The sequence below is a fragment of the Penicillium macrosclerotiorum genome (genome assembly GCF_028827735.1).
Source record: "Penicillium macrosclerotiorum strain IBT 26536 chromosome Unknown utg000003l_segment0_segment0, whole genome shotgun sequence".
NCBI classification, from domain to species: domain Eukaryota; kingdom Fungi; phylum Ascomycota; class Eurotiomycetes; order Eurotiales; family Aspergillaceae; genus Penicillium; species Penicillium macrosclerotiorum.
In genome coordinates, this window is record NW_026643083.1 from 2,251,489 (window position 1) to 2,270,681 (window position 19,193).

General features: G+C 52.6%; 9 protein-coding genes across 9 annotated transcripts; 5 read left to right on the top strand and 4 right to left on the bottom strand.

The window, feature by feature from the left end:
- Positions 1-292: 292 nt before the first annotated feature.
- On the top strand, positions 293-937 carry N7462_003696 (uncharacterized protein; the record flags this gene model as incomplete). Its single annotated transcript, XM_057075422.1, has 1 exon — positions 293-937. The coding sequence occupies one exon, from the start codon at positions 293-295 to the stop codon at positions 935-937; it is 645 nt and encodes a 214-aa protein (XP_056934927.1).
- Positions 938-1,115: 178 nt separating this feature from the next.
- On the bottom strand, positions 1,116-1,849 carry N7462_003697 (Nucleoside diphosphate kinase; the record flags this gene model as incomplete). The annotated part of the gene is made up of 4 exons (XM_057075423.1): positions 1,116-1,375; positions 1,437-1,584; positions 1,677-1,707; positions 1,833-1,849. 4 exons carry the CDS (start codon positions 1,847-1,849, stop codon positions 1,116-1,118), a joined length of 456 nt encoding a protein of 151 aa, XP_056934928.1.
- Positions 1,850-2,210: 361 nt separating this feature from the next.
- N7462_003698 (glucan 1,3-alpha-glucosidase ROT2) lies at positions 2,211-5,234 on the top strand (the record flags this gene model as incomplete). The annotated part of the gene is made up of 3 exons (XM_057075424.1): positions 2,211-2,292; positions 2,373-3,105; positions 3,170-5,234. The coding sequence occupies 3 exons, from the start codon at positions 2,211-2,213 to the stop codon at positions 5,232-5,234; spliced, it is 2,880 nt and encodes a 959-aa protein (XP_056934929.1).
- A 2,253-nt stretch (positions 5,235-7,487) lies between these two features.
- N7462_003699 (uncharacterized protein) lies at positions 7,488-9,038 on the top strand (the record flags this gene model as incomplete). The annotated part of the gene is made up of 1 exon (XM_057075425.1): positions 7,488-9,038. The coding sequence occupies one exon, from the start codon at positions 7,488-7,490 to the stop codon at positions 9,036-9,038; it is 1,551 nt and encodes a 516-aa protein (XP_056934930.1).
- Positions 9,039-9,319: 281 nt separating this feature from the next.
- On the bottom strand, positions 9,320-11,233 carry N7462_003700 (cytochrome P450; the record flags this gene model as incomplete). Its single annotated transcript, XM_057075426.1, has 5 exons — positions 9,320-9,836; positions 9,917-10,084; positions 10,176-10,411; positions 10,472-10,834; positions 10,895-11,233. 5 exons carry the CDS (start codon positions 11,231-11,233, stop codon positions 9,320-9,322), a joined length of 1,623 nt encoding a protein of 540 aa, XP_056934931.1.
- Positions 11,234-12,185: 952 nt separating this feature from the next.
- On the top strand, positions 12,186-12,791 carry N7462_003701 (uncharacterized protein; the record flags this gene model as incomplete). The annotated part of the gene is made up of 1 exon (XM_057075427.1): positions 12,186-12,791. The coding sequence occupies one exon, from the start codon at positions 12,186-12,188 to the stop codon at positions 12,789-12,791; it is 606 nt and encodes a 201-aa protein (XP_056934932.1).
- Positions 12,792-13,616: 825 nt separating this feature from the next.
- On the top strand, positions 13,617-15,694 carry N7462_003702 (putative MFS drug efflux transporter; the record flags this gene model as incomplete). Its single annotated transcript, XM_057075428.1, has 8 exons — positions 13,617-13,778; positions 13,832-13,912; positions 13,964-14,016; positions 14,072-14,329; positions 14,389-15,053; positions 15,116-15,271; positions 15,328-15,596; positions 15,653-15,694. 8 exons carry the CDS (start codon positions 13,617-13,619, stop codon positions 15,692-15,694), a joined length of 1,686 nt encoding a protein of 561 aa, XP_056934933.1.
- A 334-nt stretch (positions 15,695-16,028) lies between these two features.
- N7462_003703 (MDR family NADPH-dependent oxidoreductase) lies at positions 16,029-17,045 on the bottom strand (the record flags this gene model as incomplete). The annotated part of the gene is made up of 1 exon (XM_057075429.1): positions 16,029-17,045. One exon carries the CDS (start codon positions 17,043-17,045, stop codon positions 16,029-16,031), a length of 1,017 nt encoding a protein of 338 aa, XP_056934934.1.
- A 697-nt stretch (positions 17,046-17,742) lies between these two features.
- Positions 17,743-18,190, bottom strand: N7462_003704 (O-methyltransferase; the record flags this gene model as incomplete). Its single annotated transcript, XM_057075430.1, has 2 exons — positions 17,743-17,930; positions 17,986-18,190. The coding sequence occupies 2 exons, from the start codon at positions 18,188-18,190 to the stop codon at positions 17,743-17,745; spliced, it is 393 nt and encodes a 130-aa protein (XP_056934935.1).
- Between the last annotated feature and the right edge of the window lie 1,003 nt (positions 18,191-19,193).

Sequence of the window (19,193 nt, forward strand, 5' to 3'; positions counted from 1 at the left end):
CTATACTCGGGGCAATTCTAGACGAGACGACAATTCTACCTGTTTAAGCGAGTCAATTTTTGCTCGGCCTTTCATAATGGACTACCAGTCACTTGAAGCTTGAACGTTGTTCAAATTCCAGAACGGGGATTACTCAGCGCGACCCGAGAGATCGTGGTGTCCAAGCTTCCCAATTCAGCCTGTTGCGGAACACGACAGGGAAGACCGCGCGGGATTGCCAAAGCAAGGCATGATTTCCCCACTTGCAAAACGCCGTTGACGCCCGATTGTTCCCATACTCGCCCTTCACGCCATGTTTGCCCATCGTCCGTCGAGTTTCCCGGCCGTTTTTCGCCGACTTCGCGCCCAAGCAACTCACCAGGCCGGCCCGCTGTCACGGCGAAACCTCTCGACTCCCTCGCAGCCTCCACGGCCAGCGCAAACAGCTTCTACAGATGCTCAATCCCGGTTGCGCCGATTCAATGACCGCCTACCTCGCTTCCTCCAAAGCTATACTACCCCGTTATTGGGAGCCCCTGTGACCCATGTCACCTCTTTCTTAATCCTCCACGAAATCACTGCCGTGGTGCCGCTGTTTGGCTTGGTAGCGGCCTTTCACTACGGAGGTTGGATGCCCGATCTCTCGTCGGAATCTGGGGAAGGCAATGCCTTCGACGAGGGGGTTAAGCGGTTTGGGCGCTGGCTAAGAAAGAAGGGCTGGGTCGACGAGTCCGACGTCACAATTGTGGCCGAGCATGAGATGATCGGAGTGTCGCAAGGGGGACACAAGGAAGGAGCAGGAGTACGACTGGTGCTGGAATTCGCGACAGCCTATGCAATTACCAAAGCCTTGCTACCGGTGCGGCTGGCAACCAGTGTCTGGGCCACGCCGTGGTTTGCGAGGACCATACTGACTCCCGTCGCCCGCGGCGCGAGGAAACTGCTGGGAAAGAGCTGAAAACAGCATTGTAGACTACCATTCCTGATACCAGAGACACGAGTTCTCATAATTCATATGATTGTATATTGATTTTGCAATGCCGGGGGCCTTCTCTCTCTGTAAACTATTGCAATTCTATACCGCAAGCAGCTGAGGGCAGGCACTCGTTATGCACAAGCGTCATGGGACGAGCCATTTACTCGTAGACCCACTGGGCCTGAGTGTTCTTCCACTTCAGGACCTCGGTGGGGGTGAACCAGAGGGCGATCTCCTTCTTGGCGTTCTCGACGCTGTCAGAGCCGTGGCAGACGTTGCGGCCGACATCGATAGCGAAGTCACCGCGGATGGTACCGGGGGCAGAGGCCAGGGGGTTGGTGGCACCCAGAAGGGTACGGCCGGTCTTGACGGCATCCTTGCCCTCCCAGACCATGGCGCAGATGGGGCCGCTCAGCATGTCTAGCAATGGAGTTAGGTCGCGCGCGGGAGAAAAGACTGGTCGGATGAGGCGGAAACTCACAGGAGATGAGGCCCTTGAAGAAACCCTTGCCGGCGAGGTCGGCGTAGTGCTTCTCGAGGTGGTCCTGGCCGGGCTGGCACAGCTTCATGGCAACGAGCTTGTAGCCACGGTTCTCGAAGCGAGAGATGATGGGACCAACGAGACCACGCTGGAAAGGTTGGGTTAGCCATTGGCCATCAATTGATGGTAGGGCCGATAAGGCGGCTAGTATTCGGCTTCAGGGACCTAGTGTTCTCGTACCTGGACACCATCGGGCTTGATGGCAATGAAACTGCAGCAATTGATCAGCTTCACCGCCAGAGAGAGATGAGGGGAGGTAAGGTGAGTGTGCCAATGACAGCTATGTATGGAGGGAAACGAAATGTGAAAGCATTGAGGATAGCATGGAGGACTTACGTCTGCTCGTCGGACATTTTGATGGATTGGGATTGAAGATCTGAGGATCAGCAAGTGGAAGGATGCAGAGGGAGCAAGGAGGGGAGGGAGGAGAATAAATACCTGCGAGCCTTTTTTTGCCCGCGATTGGTGGGGCAGCAGTGACCCGTGGCCTCAGGCGCCAAGTGGCTTGGACGGAAATAGTTAACAGCCTTGTGGCCTTGTGGCCTGATTGCCTTATTGCCTAAGGTGTCTTACCCCAGCTCTCCACCGTCAGGCCAGCCTGGAGCTTGCCTGTTGACAGGTGTACCGCCCTCCGGATGCTGGTCCACATCTAACACCTTCCCAAGCTTCCGGTCAGAGATTGAGGCTCTCTGATTGTCTTTAATTCTCTTCATGATGGCCAGGAGTCGGCCTGCGTCCCGTTGGACGCTATTGCTCTCCTTGGTTGTCCTTATCGCATGCATTGTGATTCCTGGATGTGAGATCCCTTGACCTCTTGCCTCCCCAAGGCTCACAAGGCTTCTCGCAAAGTATCACTGACTTATCGGCTCTTTGTAGTGGCTGTCAAACATGAGAATTTCAAAACATGCGATCAATCTGGATTCTGCAAACGAAACCGAGCCCTCGCAGATGATGCCTCCACCAAAGGCGCGGCGTGGAACTCCCCCTACGAGCTTGACCCCGCCACTATCCACTTCAAGGACGGTCAATTGACTGGTGTCCTGATCAAAACTACAGCTACCAAAGAGAAAATCCGTCTACCCCTCACAGTATCCTTCTTGGAGTCGGGTGCTGCCCGTGTGGTAGTCGACGAGGAGAAGCGCATGAAGGGCGACATTGAGATCCGACATGGCAGCAAGGTAAACAAGAAGCGATACGATGAAACCGAAAAATGGGTCATTGTTGGTGGCTTGGACTTGAGCAAGTTGAGTACTCTAGACGCTCAAACCGAGACTGGTTTCACCAAGGTTCTGTATGGGCCCGAGGATAAATATGAGGCAATTATCCGCCACGCTCCCTTTGAGGTCGAGTTCCAGAGAGATGGCCAAACCCATGTGCAATTGAACAACCAAGGCTTCTTAAATATGGAACACTGGCGACCCAAGGTCGAGGGCAAGGAGGGAGAGTCTGAAGAAGATGAGAGCACCTGGTGGGAAGAGTCTTTTGGTGGAAACACCGACTCCAAACCTCGTGGCCCCGAAAGCGTTGGACTGGATATCACCTTCCCAGGCTATAATCACGTTTTCGGCATTCCCGAGCATGCAGACTCTATGTCACTCAAGGAGACTCGGTAAGAACCCTTTAAACTTCACCCCCATCGCCCTCGGTCGTGTACCGGCTAATAATGGGTTTAGAGGTGGTCCTGGCAACCATGAAAACCCCTATCGGATGTATAACTCCGACGTCTTCGAGTATGAGCTCGATAGCCCTATGACATTATATGGATCCATTCCGTTTATGCAAGCTCACCGCAAAGGCTCTACCGTCGGCGTCTTCTGGCTCAATGCTGCCGAAACCTGGGTTGATATTGTTAAGAAGAGCGGATCTTCTAACCCTCTCTCAATGAGCGCCAAGTCGAAGACTGATACCCAAACTCACTGGTTCTCGGAAGCTGGTCGACTTGATCTCTTCATCTTCCTTGGTCCTACTCCCCAGGATCTTAGCAAGACCTATGGTCAGCTTACCGGTTACACCCAATTGCCTCAGCACTTCGCCATCGCGTATCACCAGTGCCGCTGGAACTATGTCACCGACGAGGATGTGAAGGAGGTGGATGCTAAGTTTGACAAGTACCAGATTCCCTATGATGTGATATGGCTTGATCTGGAATACACAGACGATCGAAAGTACTTCACTTGGGATCCGCTTACCTTCCCCAACCCGAAGGGAATGCAGGAGAAGCTTGACGAGTCTGAGCGTAAACTTGTCGTTCTTATTGATCCTCATATCAAAAACAAGGACAACTACTTTGTTTCTCAGGAGCTGAATAAGAATGGTCTTGCAGTTCAGAATAAGGATGGTGATGTATATGACGGATGGTGCTGGCCTGGGTCATCTCACTGGGTCGACTGCTTTAACCCGGCTGCTTTTTCATGGTGGAACAGTCTCCATAAATACGACAAGTTCAAGGGCTCGATGTCCAACCTGTTCGTCTGGAACGACATGAATGAACCCTCTGTTTTCAACGGCCCGGAAACCACCATGCCCAAGGACAACATCCACCACGGCAACTGGGAACACCGGGATGTTCACAATGTGAATGGCATCACCTTGGTCAATGCTACCTACCAAGCTCTGCTTGAACGCAAGAAGGGCGAGGTGCGCCGACCTTTCATCCTGACCCGTTCCTACTATGCAGGAGCACAGCGCATGTCTGCTATGTGGACTGGAGATAACCAAGCCACTTGGGGTCACTTGGCTGCTTCGCTGCCTATGGTTTTGAACAACGGCATTGCTGGCTTCCCCTTTGCTGGCGCCGATGTTGGTGGTTTCTTCCACAACCCTGACAAAGAACTTTTGGCCCGCTGGTACCAAGCCGGTATTTGGTATCCTTTCTTCCGCGCTCACGCCCACATCGATACTCGCCGTCGCGAGCCGTATCTGATCAGTGAACCCCAGCGCACCATCATTTCCCAGGCTATCCGCCTGAGATATCAGCTTCTTCCTGCGTGGTACACCGCTTTCCACGAGGCCTCAGTCAATGGTACACCGATTGTGCGGCCCCAGTACTATGTCTTCCCTGATGATGAGGCTGGCTTCGCTATTGACGATCAATTATACCTCGGCAACACTGGTCTTCTTGCCAAGCCTGTGGTCTCGGAAAATACCTTCACCACGGACATCTATATCGCGGACGATGAGAAATACTACGACTACTTTGATTTCACCGTCTATCATGGTGCTGGCAAGCGACACACCGTCCCTGCTCCCGAAGACAAGATTCCCCTTCTGATGCAGGGTGGCCACATCCTTCCTCGTCGGGATCGTCCTCGCCGCAGCAGTGCTCTCATGCGATGGGATCCCTTCACCTTAGTCGTGACCCTCGATAAGAATGGCGAAGCCGAAGGCTCTCTCTACATTGACGACGGCGAGACCTTTGACTATGAGCGCGGGGGGTACATTCACCGCCGCTTCCAGTACCGTGATTCGGTGCTGTCGTCTGAGAATATCGGCACGAAGGGGCCCAAGACCGCCGACTACTTTAAGACCATGGCTGGCGTTACTGTAGAGCGCCTGATCATCGTCGATCCTCCGGCCTCGTGGAAAGGTAAGCGCACCGTGACCGTCATTGAGGATGGGGCTAAGACTGGTTCCACTGCCTCGTTGGAGTACTACGAGCAGAAGGGTGGCAAGGCACCCTACGCCGTTGTCAAAAGCCCGAGCGTTGGAATTGGCAAGACATGGCGCATAGAGTTTTGATCATTTAGATATGGCATAACATGTGTGTGATAGTAGTAGAATATCAGATTATCCGAAGTCCTTGATCGCATTCCACTTAGTCATGACATTCCTGTGTTGTTTTCTCTCCTATAAGTTTGCGCTCTGCGGAACCACGCCCATTTATATATATCGATCGCGAAACATGGAGCACAGGCAGGGTGCGGATCGAGCCACGCAATCGGTTCCCCTTTCCCGGTATGGTTCAACCTCGACCTCTTCTTCAAGACCCCAACATTTCAGGCACCGTCTGAGTCCGCTTTTCCCTTTGGTGATTCTCTCCTCGTCGCTCGTTCCTTGTTCAATTTGGCCTCGAGGGAACCAAGTTCTTCGCCGTGTTTCGATTCAACCTGATATCCTTACCATTCTTATCATTTATAATATCACAATCCGAAGGAAATCCTATCATCCTAAATTGGGAGTCTCTTCCCAATTGAGTTGTTGATTCTCCTATACTCCTATACTCCTATACTCTTCGTACCTCGTCCCTTCTAGATTGAGTCCCGATCTTAGCTTAGTAGTTAACTGAGAACACCCCTGCCAGTCAGTGGCCCTTTCCAAAGAGTATGGGTTTAGGTTTCTGGATGGTATCATTTTAAATATCTCTACAAAATAAAGCATCTTGTGAATCCAAGTGGCCCAGACACCCTCTCGATCAGTGGGAGACCACCTTGAGAGGAATCGCAGGTGCTAGGAAACGTCCTGTCATAGTGTCGGATTGGGTTGTGACTCGGGTGGGGTAACCGACCCCGCGTACAACGCAACTTTGTGGAGTCAGTGGTATCAGAAGGAATGAATTTCAGGCCAGGAGGGTTGCAGACGCGTTTGGGAGCTCTAGACCTCACTCTCAGCCCTGCGATCGGGGCATTCTTCATGGTTTCCTCTTTCCCTTACCCTCGCTCCCCTCTTGCCTCCCCAAAGGACGAACCTCGGGCAGCGCGAGAAAGATCTGCATCCTCGTATAATGTGGGTTATGTGAGTGATCTACCGGGGGTATTCCCGCAGCGGGGCACGATATAGGAGGTTAGTGTGCCGCCCAGCCATTGACCAGGTTTCGATGGTGTGATCGGCTTGGTCTATATGGAGCTAGGCGCGAACCATCAGGGCGAATCCAAATATCACGGTTGTCCTGAATTGGAGATTCCCCGGCACCAGCCCGTGAAGCAGGAGCGATGTGCATGCCATTAGTACAGACTATTGATAATGGTACCATCCTGGAGGCCGTCGCCGGGCAGGGAGGGGGGCTGGTTGGTCATCGTGCGTTCCCGGCCGATTTCTGCAAAGAGACCATCAATGCAGCTAGGACTGTATATTGGTCACTCGCATCTCCATGGAGGAGTCACGGAAGAGAAGAGGAGAGGAAAAGGAGAGCCGGCGGTGGTGGTTGCTCATCGTCTACGTGAGCGGGTAAAGGCTTCTTCTACGGCGTCTTTTCCCCGTCAAATTCCCCATTTGGCGATTGACTGGCTGTCTTTTTCTTTGTTTTGGTCTCGTCCCGCAGTTTTTCTCTGCTGCTTCGTCTTCCCACTTCGCCTTCTCCTCCCCTCCCATCGCAGCATTGATGCGCCAGCTTTCTCTCAGCTCCTCAGCGGCGGCAGCCACACACCTGGCGCACCGTTGGGCTCCCGCGTTAAGCTTTGGGGCTAGACAGTGTCCATCCATCCTTCCGGCCAGGATCGTCCAAAGGATTCACAGCGACGGGGAGAATGTCAGACAAGGGGGAACCGTTGGGAGGATCCGTGGTGTTGTCTTTCTCGTATCCAATCGGCAGATCCGCCCCGATCATGCGAGAACCGTAAGCGAAGTTGCATTACGCCACCCGCCGATTGGGTTCCATCTTGTTCATCTGAAGAAAGAGGAGAGAAAAGAAAGGCAAAATCCCCTGTCCCCCGCTTCATGCGGCTCACGATGATTACTACTCGAAAGAGACCAAAAGGCAGTGGGTATACTCTCCCAGTTATTGGATCTGTTGGATCTGTTGGTTCTGCGTCCTGCTGCCTCGAAGATCTCCCCCGCCTGCTCCCCGCCTGCGATCCCCGAATCCCCCACCATGTTCATTACGCTGAAATGTCCCAGTGGTGATGGTGATACGGAGATGGAGCAGGTCGCGTCGCGCGGGGCCAGTCCGGGACAGGAGCCAAGTCGGTTGCGGCTGGGACGACGGCCAGCGTGTGTACAGTGTCAGTCACGCAAGGTGAGCGCTCCCGAGATCTGAGATGGTGAACGGATCCCAGGATGGAGAACCGACGTTTGACATCGGTTCTCCATCGTCTCGACATTTCTCTACTCACTACTCCCTTCGCCCTGCAGTTGCGATGTACGGGCCGCATAGGCGGCTGCGACAGATGCCGGGCCAAATTGATCGCCTGCGTGTTTCCCTCCACCGAGACCCTGAGCCATGCCGCCCACAATCACAACGGGTCCATCTCCAGTACAACTTCACGGACCAGTCAAAGACGCGGCCCGCCCGCGATCCGCGCAACCGGCTCCGTGCCAGAGCCACCCGCTCTCTCCAAGTCTCCCAGTCCTCCGCAGGCGGTGGACCCCCACGCGCCCAGCCAGATGCGAACCCCTGCATCGCAGAGGGAGGCCTTGTTCGACAGTATGTTGCCGTCTCCGCTGACAGACAGGGCAAGCGCTAACCCCCCGGCAGTGGACTGGGATAGCGAAATGTCGCATCTGCTGATGGACATCGAGGAGCTCAGCGGGTCAACAACTCAGCTCAAGACGGCCAATTTGGCCAACGGGTTGAACTCGCGAACCGCTGACTCGTACGACTCTTCCAATCCGGATGATCAGCAATATGGGGCGGGACCGACCCGGCTCGACCTCCATCGATGGACATACAGTGAGGGACCGGCGTCCTCCGCGGCTGTCAATCACTCGGCTAACGAAAGCAAAAACACACAATTAGTGCTCGATACGACTCAGAAATCTCCAACACTTCCCCCGGGGTCCAGACCCAGACCCAATGTATCAGGCGCCTTCGCGCTCGACCCCCTGATGGCCCGCAACGAGCCAGCGGCGGAACCCGTCATTCGCGATCTATGGATGGAGGATTTCCCCAATTCCAATCCCCGCGCACCGCCGGCGGATCCCGTGGTGGATCCTGCAACAGATTCCACAGGCCCCGGAGCCAAAAGCGACGGGTGTTCCTGCATGCACAACGCTGTCCGCGTGGTGCAGCAGCTAGACGACGACGACTTCCATATCACGACGCTGTCGCTGGGCCAAGTGCTGCAGCTCCAGAAGTGGATCATCTCCCAGTGCTACAAACCCCTGGACTGTGTGACGTGCAAGTTTCTCCCCACCGTGCATACCGTCCTGGTAATCATCTGTGATCGCCTGACCGAGATGTTCGAGTGCATCCACAAGCGCATCAAAAAGGCCAACCAGCGGATCTCGGGGCTCACTGATTTTAGTGACCAGTCAACCTCGGCCAGCTCGGACTCGCTATCTTCGACGGAACGATCGGGTGAACTATACTGCACGTCCTCGCATGTCGCGGCCGGCAAGGCCAACTGTAACCCCGAGTTATTTTCAGCGGACTTCCCCGCCATGTACTCTACAGAGGAGCAGGTACACATGATCCGTGTGCTCTTAAAACTGCAGGTGAGGAATTTCCGGGCGCTGCTGATGCGCGTCGGCAACGCCAGCCAGATCACCGGCAGCGAAGCCCGCCAGGCCAAGATCAAATCGATGATCATCCGGCTGGGCCGCGCTGCGTCTGATATTGATAATTCCTTACAGGCGGTTTTGCAGCTTTTCGCTGTTAGCCATCCATAGATGTCTGGATAGATCCGTATTTATGATGTGATGACCCCGTTTTAATGTGGTTTCCCCCCCCAAAAAAACCAACGTACCTCTGTTGTGTCTACCGTTCGTTCTTGTGCCTTTTTATCTTATGTCTGTCTTCTGCCCTAGTCACCACGGAACAGCGCAGTGGCTATCTTAGATCCTGGCTTGCTATCCGGACAGTACATCTATCTGTATGTTGGAAAACACCTAGACTGACATGCATGTGCATCATTGTCTTTCATCCATTATCTTTCGTAATATTTGGTACTTCAAACCTTGGGTTTGAAATAGACTTCAATCTGACTCTGGGTGGTAAACCAGGTCCCATTCACAGTCCACTCCTGATCGGTCGCCAGATCAATGTCAAAGTGGCGATACAGCTCGAAAATCACCTTCCACATCTCCAAGATGGAAATATTCTTGCCAATGCAGCTTCGAGGGCCATATCCGAACTGTTGATCTCTCTGGTCAGCTCCCAGTGCCGTACAAGAGCCATAAAGCAAAAGAGAATTCATCGGGGATGGAGAGTTACTCACGGTAAACAAATTGCGCTTCATCTCCTTGATCGCCTCCTCGTCGCCTTCGGTCCATCTCTCGGGGCGGAAAGAATGCACATCCTCGCCGAAGATCTCTTTGTTCCGGTGGATTGCCCATGAATTCACTCCTACGACTGTGTTTTCTGGGAGATGGGCTCCGTGAAGCGTGATACCACCGGCAGGAACACGTCTCTCGAGAATGAATCCCGTTGCCGGATGAATTCTCATAGCCTCATTGATAACGGCCGTTCTTGATGGTGGAAGTTAGCATGGGCATTAAAAAAACAAATACCAGAAGGGCGCCGGAATTCAGGCAGGGACAAAGCCTACAGGTACGGAAGTTCGACAGCTTCGGCATAGGTGATTGGGTTTGAAGCTCGTCCTTCGTCAATGGCCTGTTGAATCTCCGTCTCCAGTCTCTTTCGGGTCTCGGGGTACTTGCTCAAATGATACAAGACGGAGGCAAGAGAGATTGCTGTCGTGTCGGATCCGGCAATACTATTTCACACGGGGTCAGAAACCAAGCTGCGTTGTATTCTCATCTATACCAATGGGAGTGAGGGTGGGGGAGAAAGAGGGCAAAACCCACACGTTCGTGGTGGTAATGGCAATGATTTCATCGACAGTCAAGGAATTGGGATCCGTGCGATGCGTATCTAGAAGCCGATTGAGGAGATCCTTGCGCTCTACCGGGTTCTTTTGTCGTTCCTCCACCTGGGCCAAGGAGAACTGCAGCACTTGGTTCGTTTTCTCGATGGCGGGGAACAGCTTCGGTAACAGTGGATTTCCCAGGAGGAATTTATGTGCCAATGGGATTTGCCCAATCTACCACGATTCAGTCATCGCTCCCCAACATGTCACGGAGCTCAACGCCAGCGTACTCACCAGTGAGACGTAGGTGAGAATGCCACCAATCGCGGCAATGATATTGTCGACATCCACGCCCTTTTCCAGAAAGCCGAGGTCCTTGGAGAAGTTGATTTCCCCCAGCACGTCAAAGGCAAAGTACTGGAGCCATGCCACAGGACTGACTGGTGTCTTGCCGTTCTGCGTGACCTCCCGCAACCGAGTGATGAGCACGGCGATACACTTGTCGACGTATGGCTCCAATCCCGCCACGGTATCCATAGAGAATGCCTTGACGGCTCCGCGCTTGAGTCTCATATGATACTCATTGCTCTCTGTGGTGAACAGCGTCGGCAGGAATCGGCCACGGTAGATGGCTTCCGCGAGGGGGTAGAATGCGGACTAAAGAGAGGATCAGTTGGTCAGCTGAATCCCATACTGACGGGAACTCCAGCGATGTACCTTTCGAAACACATTTTGGACACCGTAAATCGCGCGCATGCTCTGAGCATCCGCTACCGAAACGTGGTTGGGCCCAATTCTCACGATGGGGCCATAATCCTCGTGGACACGCACGTTCTCCCGGTGCATGTTCTGATTCCAGACTGCCCGCAGCTTCCACAGATTCGAGAAACTCGCCACAAACGGGCCGGGAATCTGTCGCAAGCCATCTCGATAGCGTGTCAACACTAACTGAGTGACTAGGACGGCGAGAGCGGTCCACCATGGGTGCAGCTGGACATATCGCCAGGCCCCCAGGGCTCCTTCGGCCAGGATACTTGTTTCTGGGGTCGAGCTCATCTTGGTTTCGTGGGCCGAGGATCAAGCTTGTGCGCGTCTCTAGCTTCAAGTCTCTCTTTGCGTTGGAAATACGAATATACACCAAATCAATCAACAATACGAATAGAAGAAATCCAGTTTTATTTAGTCTCCCACTTGGAACTTGTGTCGCTCCATAAAATGGGCGAAGTCGCCATCCTTTTGACTTTCGACCGTCACCATCTGGCCTCCTCTTGCCAGCCCTTCTGGTCCCTGCCACAGAGATCGGTCGCCTGCGGTTGATGATCCAACGAGGCATGTCTGAATTAGGTACTCCTCTTCCCCTCCTCATAGTGCATGGTCCACTCGACTAGTGGTGTCATGTCATATCCAAGCCTGTTTTCGCCTCGGGCCGAGAGGCAGAATAAGGTGGCACGGCGGCATGCCGTGTCCAGTGCTGCTCCTTTTGTGCGGGGAAGATTGCGGAGTCTCAACTGGCAGCGCTGGGCGTCTCCCATTTCGGGAGTCTGGGCGACAAGAGCAACTCATTGCCTGATTGGGAATCGCGTTGCTGAGCAATGCAGCTCCCTATTTGGTAATTGGCCGCCAGTCCGCTAGTCTACTATGGATTTCCACTACTTTAACATAGTCGTACTTTTGGCAGTTTCAATAGCAGCTGACAAATCGACCTGCTTACAGGGCGACAGCTCGGGGTGGCCCAAAACGGAAATTCCCAAGAAGGGATGCAGCAACTCACGTGCTAGCGGGTTTGTCGTCCTGATCAAGGTGTCCACTGCCTTTCAGGTGCTCATAGTCCCGATTAAGTGCGAACCCTCTCAAACGGGACCCGCCTCGAGCCATCGCGGCCTATGTAGAAAGCACCGTTTGGATACTCTCCCGCCGAGAGCTGTCCACCATGGAGCTTACAAAAGGCCTCACTCAAGATGCCGGGTTTAGCATCATCTCTCTCTCGCTGTCCGATCCCTGAGTCAGTATGACCGATCCGCAAAAGTGCCTCGTTCCCTATATCGAGCTGGAAAATGCTCCCCAGGAAGTGGCTGCGGCCATCACCCACCTCCCATACCGGCGCAACATTTTCCACCTCCTCGGCCACTCACATGGCTCATTTCCGCGTCTCATGGGTGTCTACGCAGCATTCTTTAACGGCAATACGCGCATCCTTCCCCTCCTAGACTGGCAACTAGTGGTACTCCGAATCTCGGCGGTGCTAGACGCGGAATACGAATGGGATGTGAATGCCCCCGTAGCTCGCATTAACGGCATGGCGGAGGAGAAACTAGACGCTCTCAAGCGATCGGCTGGGCGGGGTGAGGAAGGCGTGGAGGCCGAGCCGATCTTCACTCCCCGCGATCGAGTCATCCTCAAACTAGTTGACGAGCAGCTTGCAACGTACAACAATGAGGAGGACACCGTCAATCAAGCTAAACAACTTCTGAGTGTGGAGGAGCTCGTCGAGGTGTATGTGGTGCTTGGGGTTTATGTACTTATTGCGCGCATTACCAAGGGATTGCGGATCGATCTTGACGGGGAGATCCCGGGCTTGGAGGAACATCTGAAGCAGGTGGTGACAGGCAGCTGAAGAGCTATAACTTATAACCGCTACATAGATGGACTTTCAACGTTATCTTGGTTATCTGACTATCTGCACCACGCGTAAGCAGCCGTGTTGACCATTGTCATTAAACCGTATTTGAACCCACCGTAGATCCCCCATCTGCAAGCCATGAATGCTTCACTTGAGGAAGTCCGTTCAGAATCTGCTCAGTGGACCAGTGGCGTGATGATTTCCAGATGCATCAAGCCTCAGCCTTACAAGGCGAGAAAAGAGTGGCAACAACCCTGCTGAGCGCCGTATGTTTGGCCTCCGTGCGGGAATCGGGACAGTAATAGTGTCTCTCTACTAGGAATTCACCCAAGCATAGATATATATATTTGTGTATTTATATAAAATTGTCAACTTCTTTCACATCTCCTACATCCCATTACCAAATTCATTACCAGAGCTCTCAGAGTCATGGCAGTTCTTCGTGATTCGCGTTGTGGTTGGGGGGAGATGGAGGCGCTAATGTTCTGCTGCGTCCGTCTTGAGTGAGGCTCGGCGAACTTCCTATTTGGGAACTTCCCGAGAATCACCCCTACACAATGGACAGTAAACGAGTCATGATTTGGAAACAAAGCAAAGCTCATGCAGAAGAGAGATGCTACTGTTTGAGAAGAGAAGAAAGCAAACCAACGCATTCCCCTGACATTACTCAGCTGCTCTGATTTCTAAGCTGTAGCTGGGTTTATAGCTCTTGCGTCCGTCTCTTCGCTGCAGCTACATAGCTTATACTTATTGCTTTGAGACTGCAAGATATTGTTCTTGGTGACCAGACATTGGGATTCCCACCGACTACGATTCGCGATGTCGTCCACACCCTCATCCCTCGAAAAGCCTCAGGAGACGGATCCCATCGATGATCACCATCAGCTATCGAGTTTGGAAGGAAATCCGCAGGGAGAGGAAAAACAGGCCGATGTAGCCGCCGACCCAGATGCATCGCCTCGGAATATTCATGGAGTTTTGGTGAGATATAATGAGGAGCATTCACCTCGCACGAGGTTGCTGACAACTCGCAGTGGTTTCTGGTCGTGATCAGTACTCTGTCGAGCATCTTCCTGTACTCCCTAGACAATACAGTAGTGGCCGACATCACCCCGGTAGGAATGTCCAGCTGTAATTCAGATGGGCGGTAGCTAACCGGACTATAGACTGCCGTGAATCGGTTTGGCGATGTCGTCAAGCTTCCCTGGCTTTCTGTTGGGTATGACCCTAGATTTCTCCTCAAGAATCAAGGCCGCCGCTTATTGTGATCACAGATTCCTGCTCGGTGGCTCTGCAGTCGTCCTTCCGTTCGGAAAATTCTACGGTCTGTTCGATGCTAAATGGCTCTACATCATTTCGTCTGCCGTCTTCAACATTGGCTCTGCAGTCTGCGGTGCCGCGCCTAGCATGGATGCTCTCATCGTCGGGCGCGTCCTGGCTGGGATGGGAGGCAATGGCATGTATCTTGGTGTCATGACTCTGCTTTCCGTCAACACCTCCGACCGTGAGCGACCAGGATATCTAAGCTTTGTGTAGGTGAACCTCAGCAAGGACCAGCAACTTTGTTACCGCATACTGACAGTTGCTGTAGAGGTCTCGTTTGGGGAATTGGAACCGTTCTGGGCCCTGTGGTTGGCGGTGCTTTCGTGGAATCGTCGGCAACATGGCGTTGGGCGTTCTACATCAACCTTTGCGTATCCGGTCTTTTCGCTCCTATCTACTTCTTCCTCCTTCCGTCCTTCAAACCGCGTGCCGGAACCAAGATTTCAACGCTGCTGCGGGAATTTGACCTGGTGGGAACAATTCTCAGCATCGGTGCCATAATCACCCTGATTATGGCAATCAACTTCGGCGGTGCCCTCTACGAATGGAACAGCGGACAGATCATCGCTCTATTTGTCGTGTCGGGCGTCCTGTTCATCATACTTGGTATACAGCAAGGCATGACCATCTTCACCAGCCTGAGCAATCGCATTTTCCCTTGCCAATTTCTGCGCAACATCAATGCTGTCTTCCTCTTTATCTGTGCCGCAGCTGTAAACACCGCCGGTTTTATTCCCATCTACTACATACCCTTGTATTTCCAGTTCACAAGGGGGGACAGCGCAATCAAGGCTGCTGTTCGCTTGTTGCCACTAATCTTCTTGCTCAGCGCCTCTATTCTCGCCAATGGACATCTCATGTCTCGCTTCAGCTACTTCCAACCGTGGTATATCTTTGGCAGTATTATGACTCTTATCGGTGGCGTTTTGCTATGTAAGTTCCAGGCGGTGCAATATTCTTTCCCCGACGAATTCATCAATTCTAACCTGGTGTAGCGCGCATTCAACCCGATACCCCCGAAGCGAATATCTACGGATTTGAGGTCATTCTAGGAATAGGAACTGGCTGTTTCATCCAGGCCGGCTATGCTGTGATTCAAGCCGTCGTACCCCCCGCCGAGATGGCTTATGGTATTAGCTACATGATGCTTGGTAGGGCATCCCAAGCCGGGAATGAAATAAGCTGAGTTCCGCTGACCCGTAAACAGGACAATTAGGTGGCATTGCTTTCGGCCTGGCCATTGCCGGTGCTGTATTCATTAACGAAGCTGTCAGCAATCTCATGGTCCTACTTCCCGACGTGTCTCGCTCTGAGCTACAGCTGGCGATCTCGGGCACCAGCGGCGCTTACTTCCGTTCCCTGCCAGAGGAGTTGCGAACGAGCTGCATTGCCGTAATCGTGAGTGCTTTGCAGAAGGTATTCATCCCTGTGTATGTAGGGGCAGCCGTGAGCTTGGTGGTTTCGGTTTCTTTCACTGTGAGTGCCATTCATCCTGGCTCGATACTGCGGCTTTTACTAACGTTGAACTCTAGCAACGGAAACTATTCAAAGATGCTGTGGCTATCGCAGCATAGTGAGTTTGACTAAATCTGTATATTTCAACTTAAGCAGACTTTGTTTTTCTGTCAATCTCTCTCTATTCTTTGGTATGGGCTTGGGGAGGTTGGGAGAAAGTATATTTGGCAGATACCAATGTGAGAGACAAAATGTGATATCTGCATACCCAGGATATTTCTCTATTCAGGTATGCCGAGAGGGGAAAGCAAGTGGGTGTTAGTGGCTTTAATGCATGTGATAGACTGGTGACACTCAATATAATGGTTTTAGTAAGATGCAGATAATATTGTGCTGATAATAGATTCAGTTGCCCTCCCGTTCCCCTCCCTCCACAGTCTATAGTAACTCAGACTAAAATAGCCAGACTGTCTTCTTATATCCAACCTCTTTACTCTGTGCTGCTTCCAGGGCCTTCTTCGACTCTTCATCACTGATTGAATTCCAGGAGACACAATGAAGTTCTGGCAACTGCACACTGCCACCAGCCAGGAGGGTCGCAACGTGTTGAATGAGTGCAGTAGCCCGCTCATCGCCCATACTTTTGAGAATCTCCGAGCTACGGAATGGGAGAAAGGAAAGTTGTTTGTAGAAAAGGTGGCCGGTGGTCACGGAGATATTCGCCTTGGGCCCTGCTAGCATTCCAACCAACACGAACTTTCCTCCCGGAGACAGCACTCTAGCCAGGTCCTCTCCGACTTGACCAAACACAGAATCCAGAGCCAGCTTTACTTTCCCTGGGAGGGTCTCCTCGGTCGCTTGGGCCAATTCTGACTCGGCGAGAACCAAGGATGCTCCCAGGGACAGCAGCTTCCCTCGTGTCTCTTCGATATTGGCCCTGTCGCGGACCACGAGGATGGTATTGACTCTTTTTAACCGGGCAAACTGGATAAAGAACTGGGCGACTGAACTCGTGCCCGCCGACAGGATGACCCAGTCTCCGGCCGTCAGCGGGGTAATTTCTTCGCAGAGAAGCCAGGCCACTAACGCCCCGGACCGCAGCAATGCTCCAGACAAGGGGGGCGTTTGACGTGGCAGCTTTAAAAGTGATGATGCTGGCCAGACAGCGTGTGTGCGCCAGGTCCCCAGCCCTAGAATGCGAGGAAGAACAAGGTCATCCTTCTTAAAGGCAGGCGAAGAGGAGTCAAGCACGATTCCGCACCCGTCAAACCCAGGAATGGGTTTGTCATCAACATGGTACTGTGGTTTTACGGGATAGAGATTCGTCAGCGTCATGAGGTCGACTCGATTGACTGGAGATGCTGCCATCTGGACAAGAACCTGATCATCACCGGTGATGGATGGAATGGGATGCTCAATAACTTCAACGGGGGAATGAGCGTTTGACAATTGGATTAGGCTTTTGGCCATGCTGAATTCCTTTATATCCCTGAATGATATCTGTGAGAGCTGTGTTCCACGCACTCTAGCTCAAAGGGATGCACAGGATTTATAGTTTAACAAGGACGAGCCACTCATGCTATCTTGGGGGTATGCCCGAATCCAGCTAAGATGGAAAATGAGGATTGTGGATTTTCAAGCTGCTTAGTTACATGGACCTCGCTCTAGTACCCAATTGGCAACACACGATCTAAGACGGTCATTCCCCGAGTCCAACACCCTTAATTCGGCATATCTCGGGACCTGGGGTCCTTCCATCTAATCTGTGTCACGCCGTCAAAAACAGGCAGAATCAGGACATCGACACGGGGGTCATCGACCAGGCGAGTGTTGAACTCATCAAGAGCCTGGCCACAGCTGAGCCAGTATGGGCGAACGTGATCGTTGAGCCAGGGAGCAACATCGGGGCCGACAGAGAGACCACGGGCAAAGACTGTTAAGTTAGATCGCAATCCGGAGCATCGCTAAAGGAACTTCAATTGCTTACCGTTATCACAGAGGATGATTCCGTTCGGTGACAGGAGCTTCCTATCCAAGATAGTTTGGACGTACGTGGCATATCCGTCCTTGTTGGCATCAACGAAGATGAGGTCGAACTCGCCATCCAGGGCTTGTAACCTGCTCTGGTTAGCCAGCACTCTACCGGGTGTCTCAAGACAAATACGGCCTACGATTGATCCGCAGGACCCTCAATCAGCTTCACGCGATCCTCAACGTTGAACTTCTTAAAGGCAGCACGAGAGGCGGCAATCATCTTGGGGCTGAGCTCCAGGGTGACGATCTCAGCTTTGGTATCCTTGGTGCCTTCGTGCCATGCAATAGCACTATATCCACTGTATGTGCCAATCTCAAGGACTACTTCTGTCAGTGACTGGTCGTCCCCATGTTCTTCTGGACTTAACATTCATACCTCGCTTGGGCTTGCGGTCCCGAGCAGTGAAGATCATCCATGCTCCCTGCAGGCGCGAAGACATCTTGTCAGCATCGGTGAACTTGGACCGAGTGTAGTCCCAGTGATCGGCCAAGACGTTCGGGATCTGAGTCGATCGCTCCTCGCAGTACTCGCTAACGCGGTCCGCATTTTCCTCACTGAAGGGAAGCACGCTGCCCAACATGTTGGTTGAATGAAGGTTTGTTTTGAAGCGAGAGGGAGAAGTGTATGAATTATGATACTGTGCAAGTCGATTGTGATTTCTAGCAAATCCACGGATACTTTCAGCTATATTTATGTTTTTCGTCTTGAAAAATGGGGGGTTTTTCCAATTTCTTTTCTCGTTCTTTCTGGTTTGGCTTCACCTTCCACTAACTCCCTGATTGAGTTGTCTTCCATTGCTCATCATCGGCCGGATTCGCAGCGCGATCCACATCCGTAGAATGTGCTGTCCACAACCTGTCTACCACCCCATACTTCGACGACGAGTCCCCTTTACGGGCATTCTAGGCCAATTCGTGGCCAACCGAGCTAAACAGACGGTGGGGCCGCAATACGAGGCGCCGTTCTTCCCCATCTAGCAGTCCGCCGTCTCTCCAAGAAGCCAAAAAAGGAGGATTCAGCACTACTCAGGTACTTTCTGAGCGCTCGGCCAGATGAGGAAATTAGTGTTCAAGCGGGGAACATTCCGTCGTCTTCAGGAGAGGTCAATTGCGAGTCCGCGACGCAGGTCAGATCGCTAGGGGCGGAGCATGGCGATTTTACATCACGTCGAGTGGCATAACCCCGCATGGCTGACGGTTCCACACCATGTGGATGCGTGGATCATTGGCTAGTAGACGGCCGTTGATGGGAACAACGGGAGGATCGCGCCATTACGGAGGGAAGCTGACATGCATGCTTCGCGCAGAAATTCTAATTATACTACACCCATTTTGGAACATCAAGAACGTGGCTGCAACTTGCCGGAAAGGGCTAGAGAAGGCAAAAAACCATAGAGCCCAGGTCCACCAGCCGAGGACAGCCGACGAAAAAGAAGATGCTACACAAGACTATACGAGTAATTGATCCTGATGGTGCAAGAATTGAATATCAATTTTCGCAACACGTTACTGCTTCAGGCAACCATTTCGTTTCATAGTCTTACGTCCCACTCGGGCTCCCTCGTGACGAATCGTTGGATAATC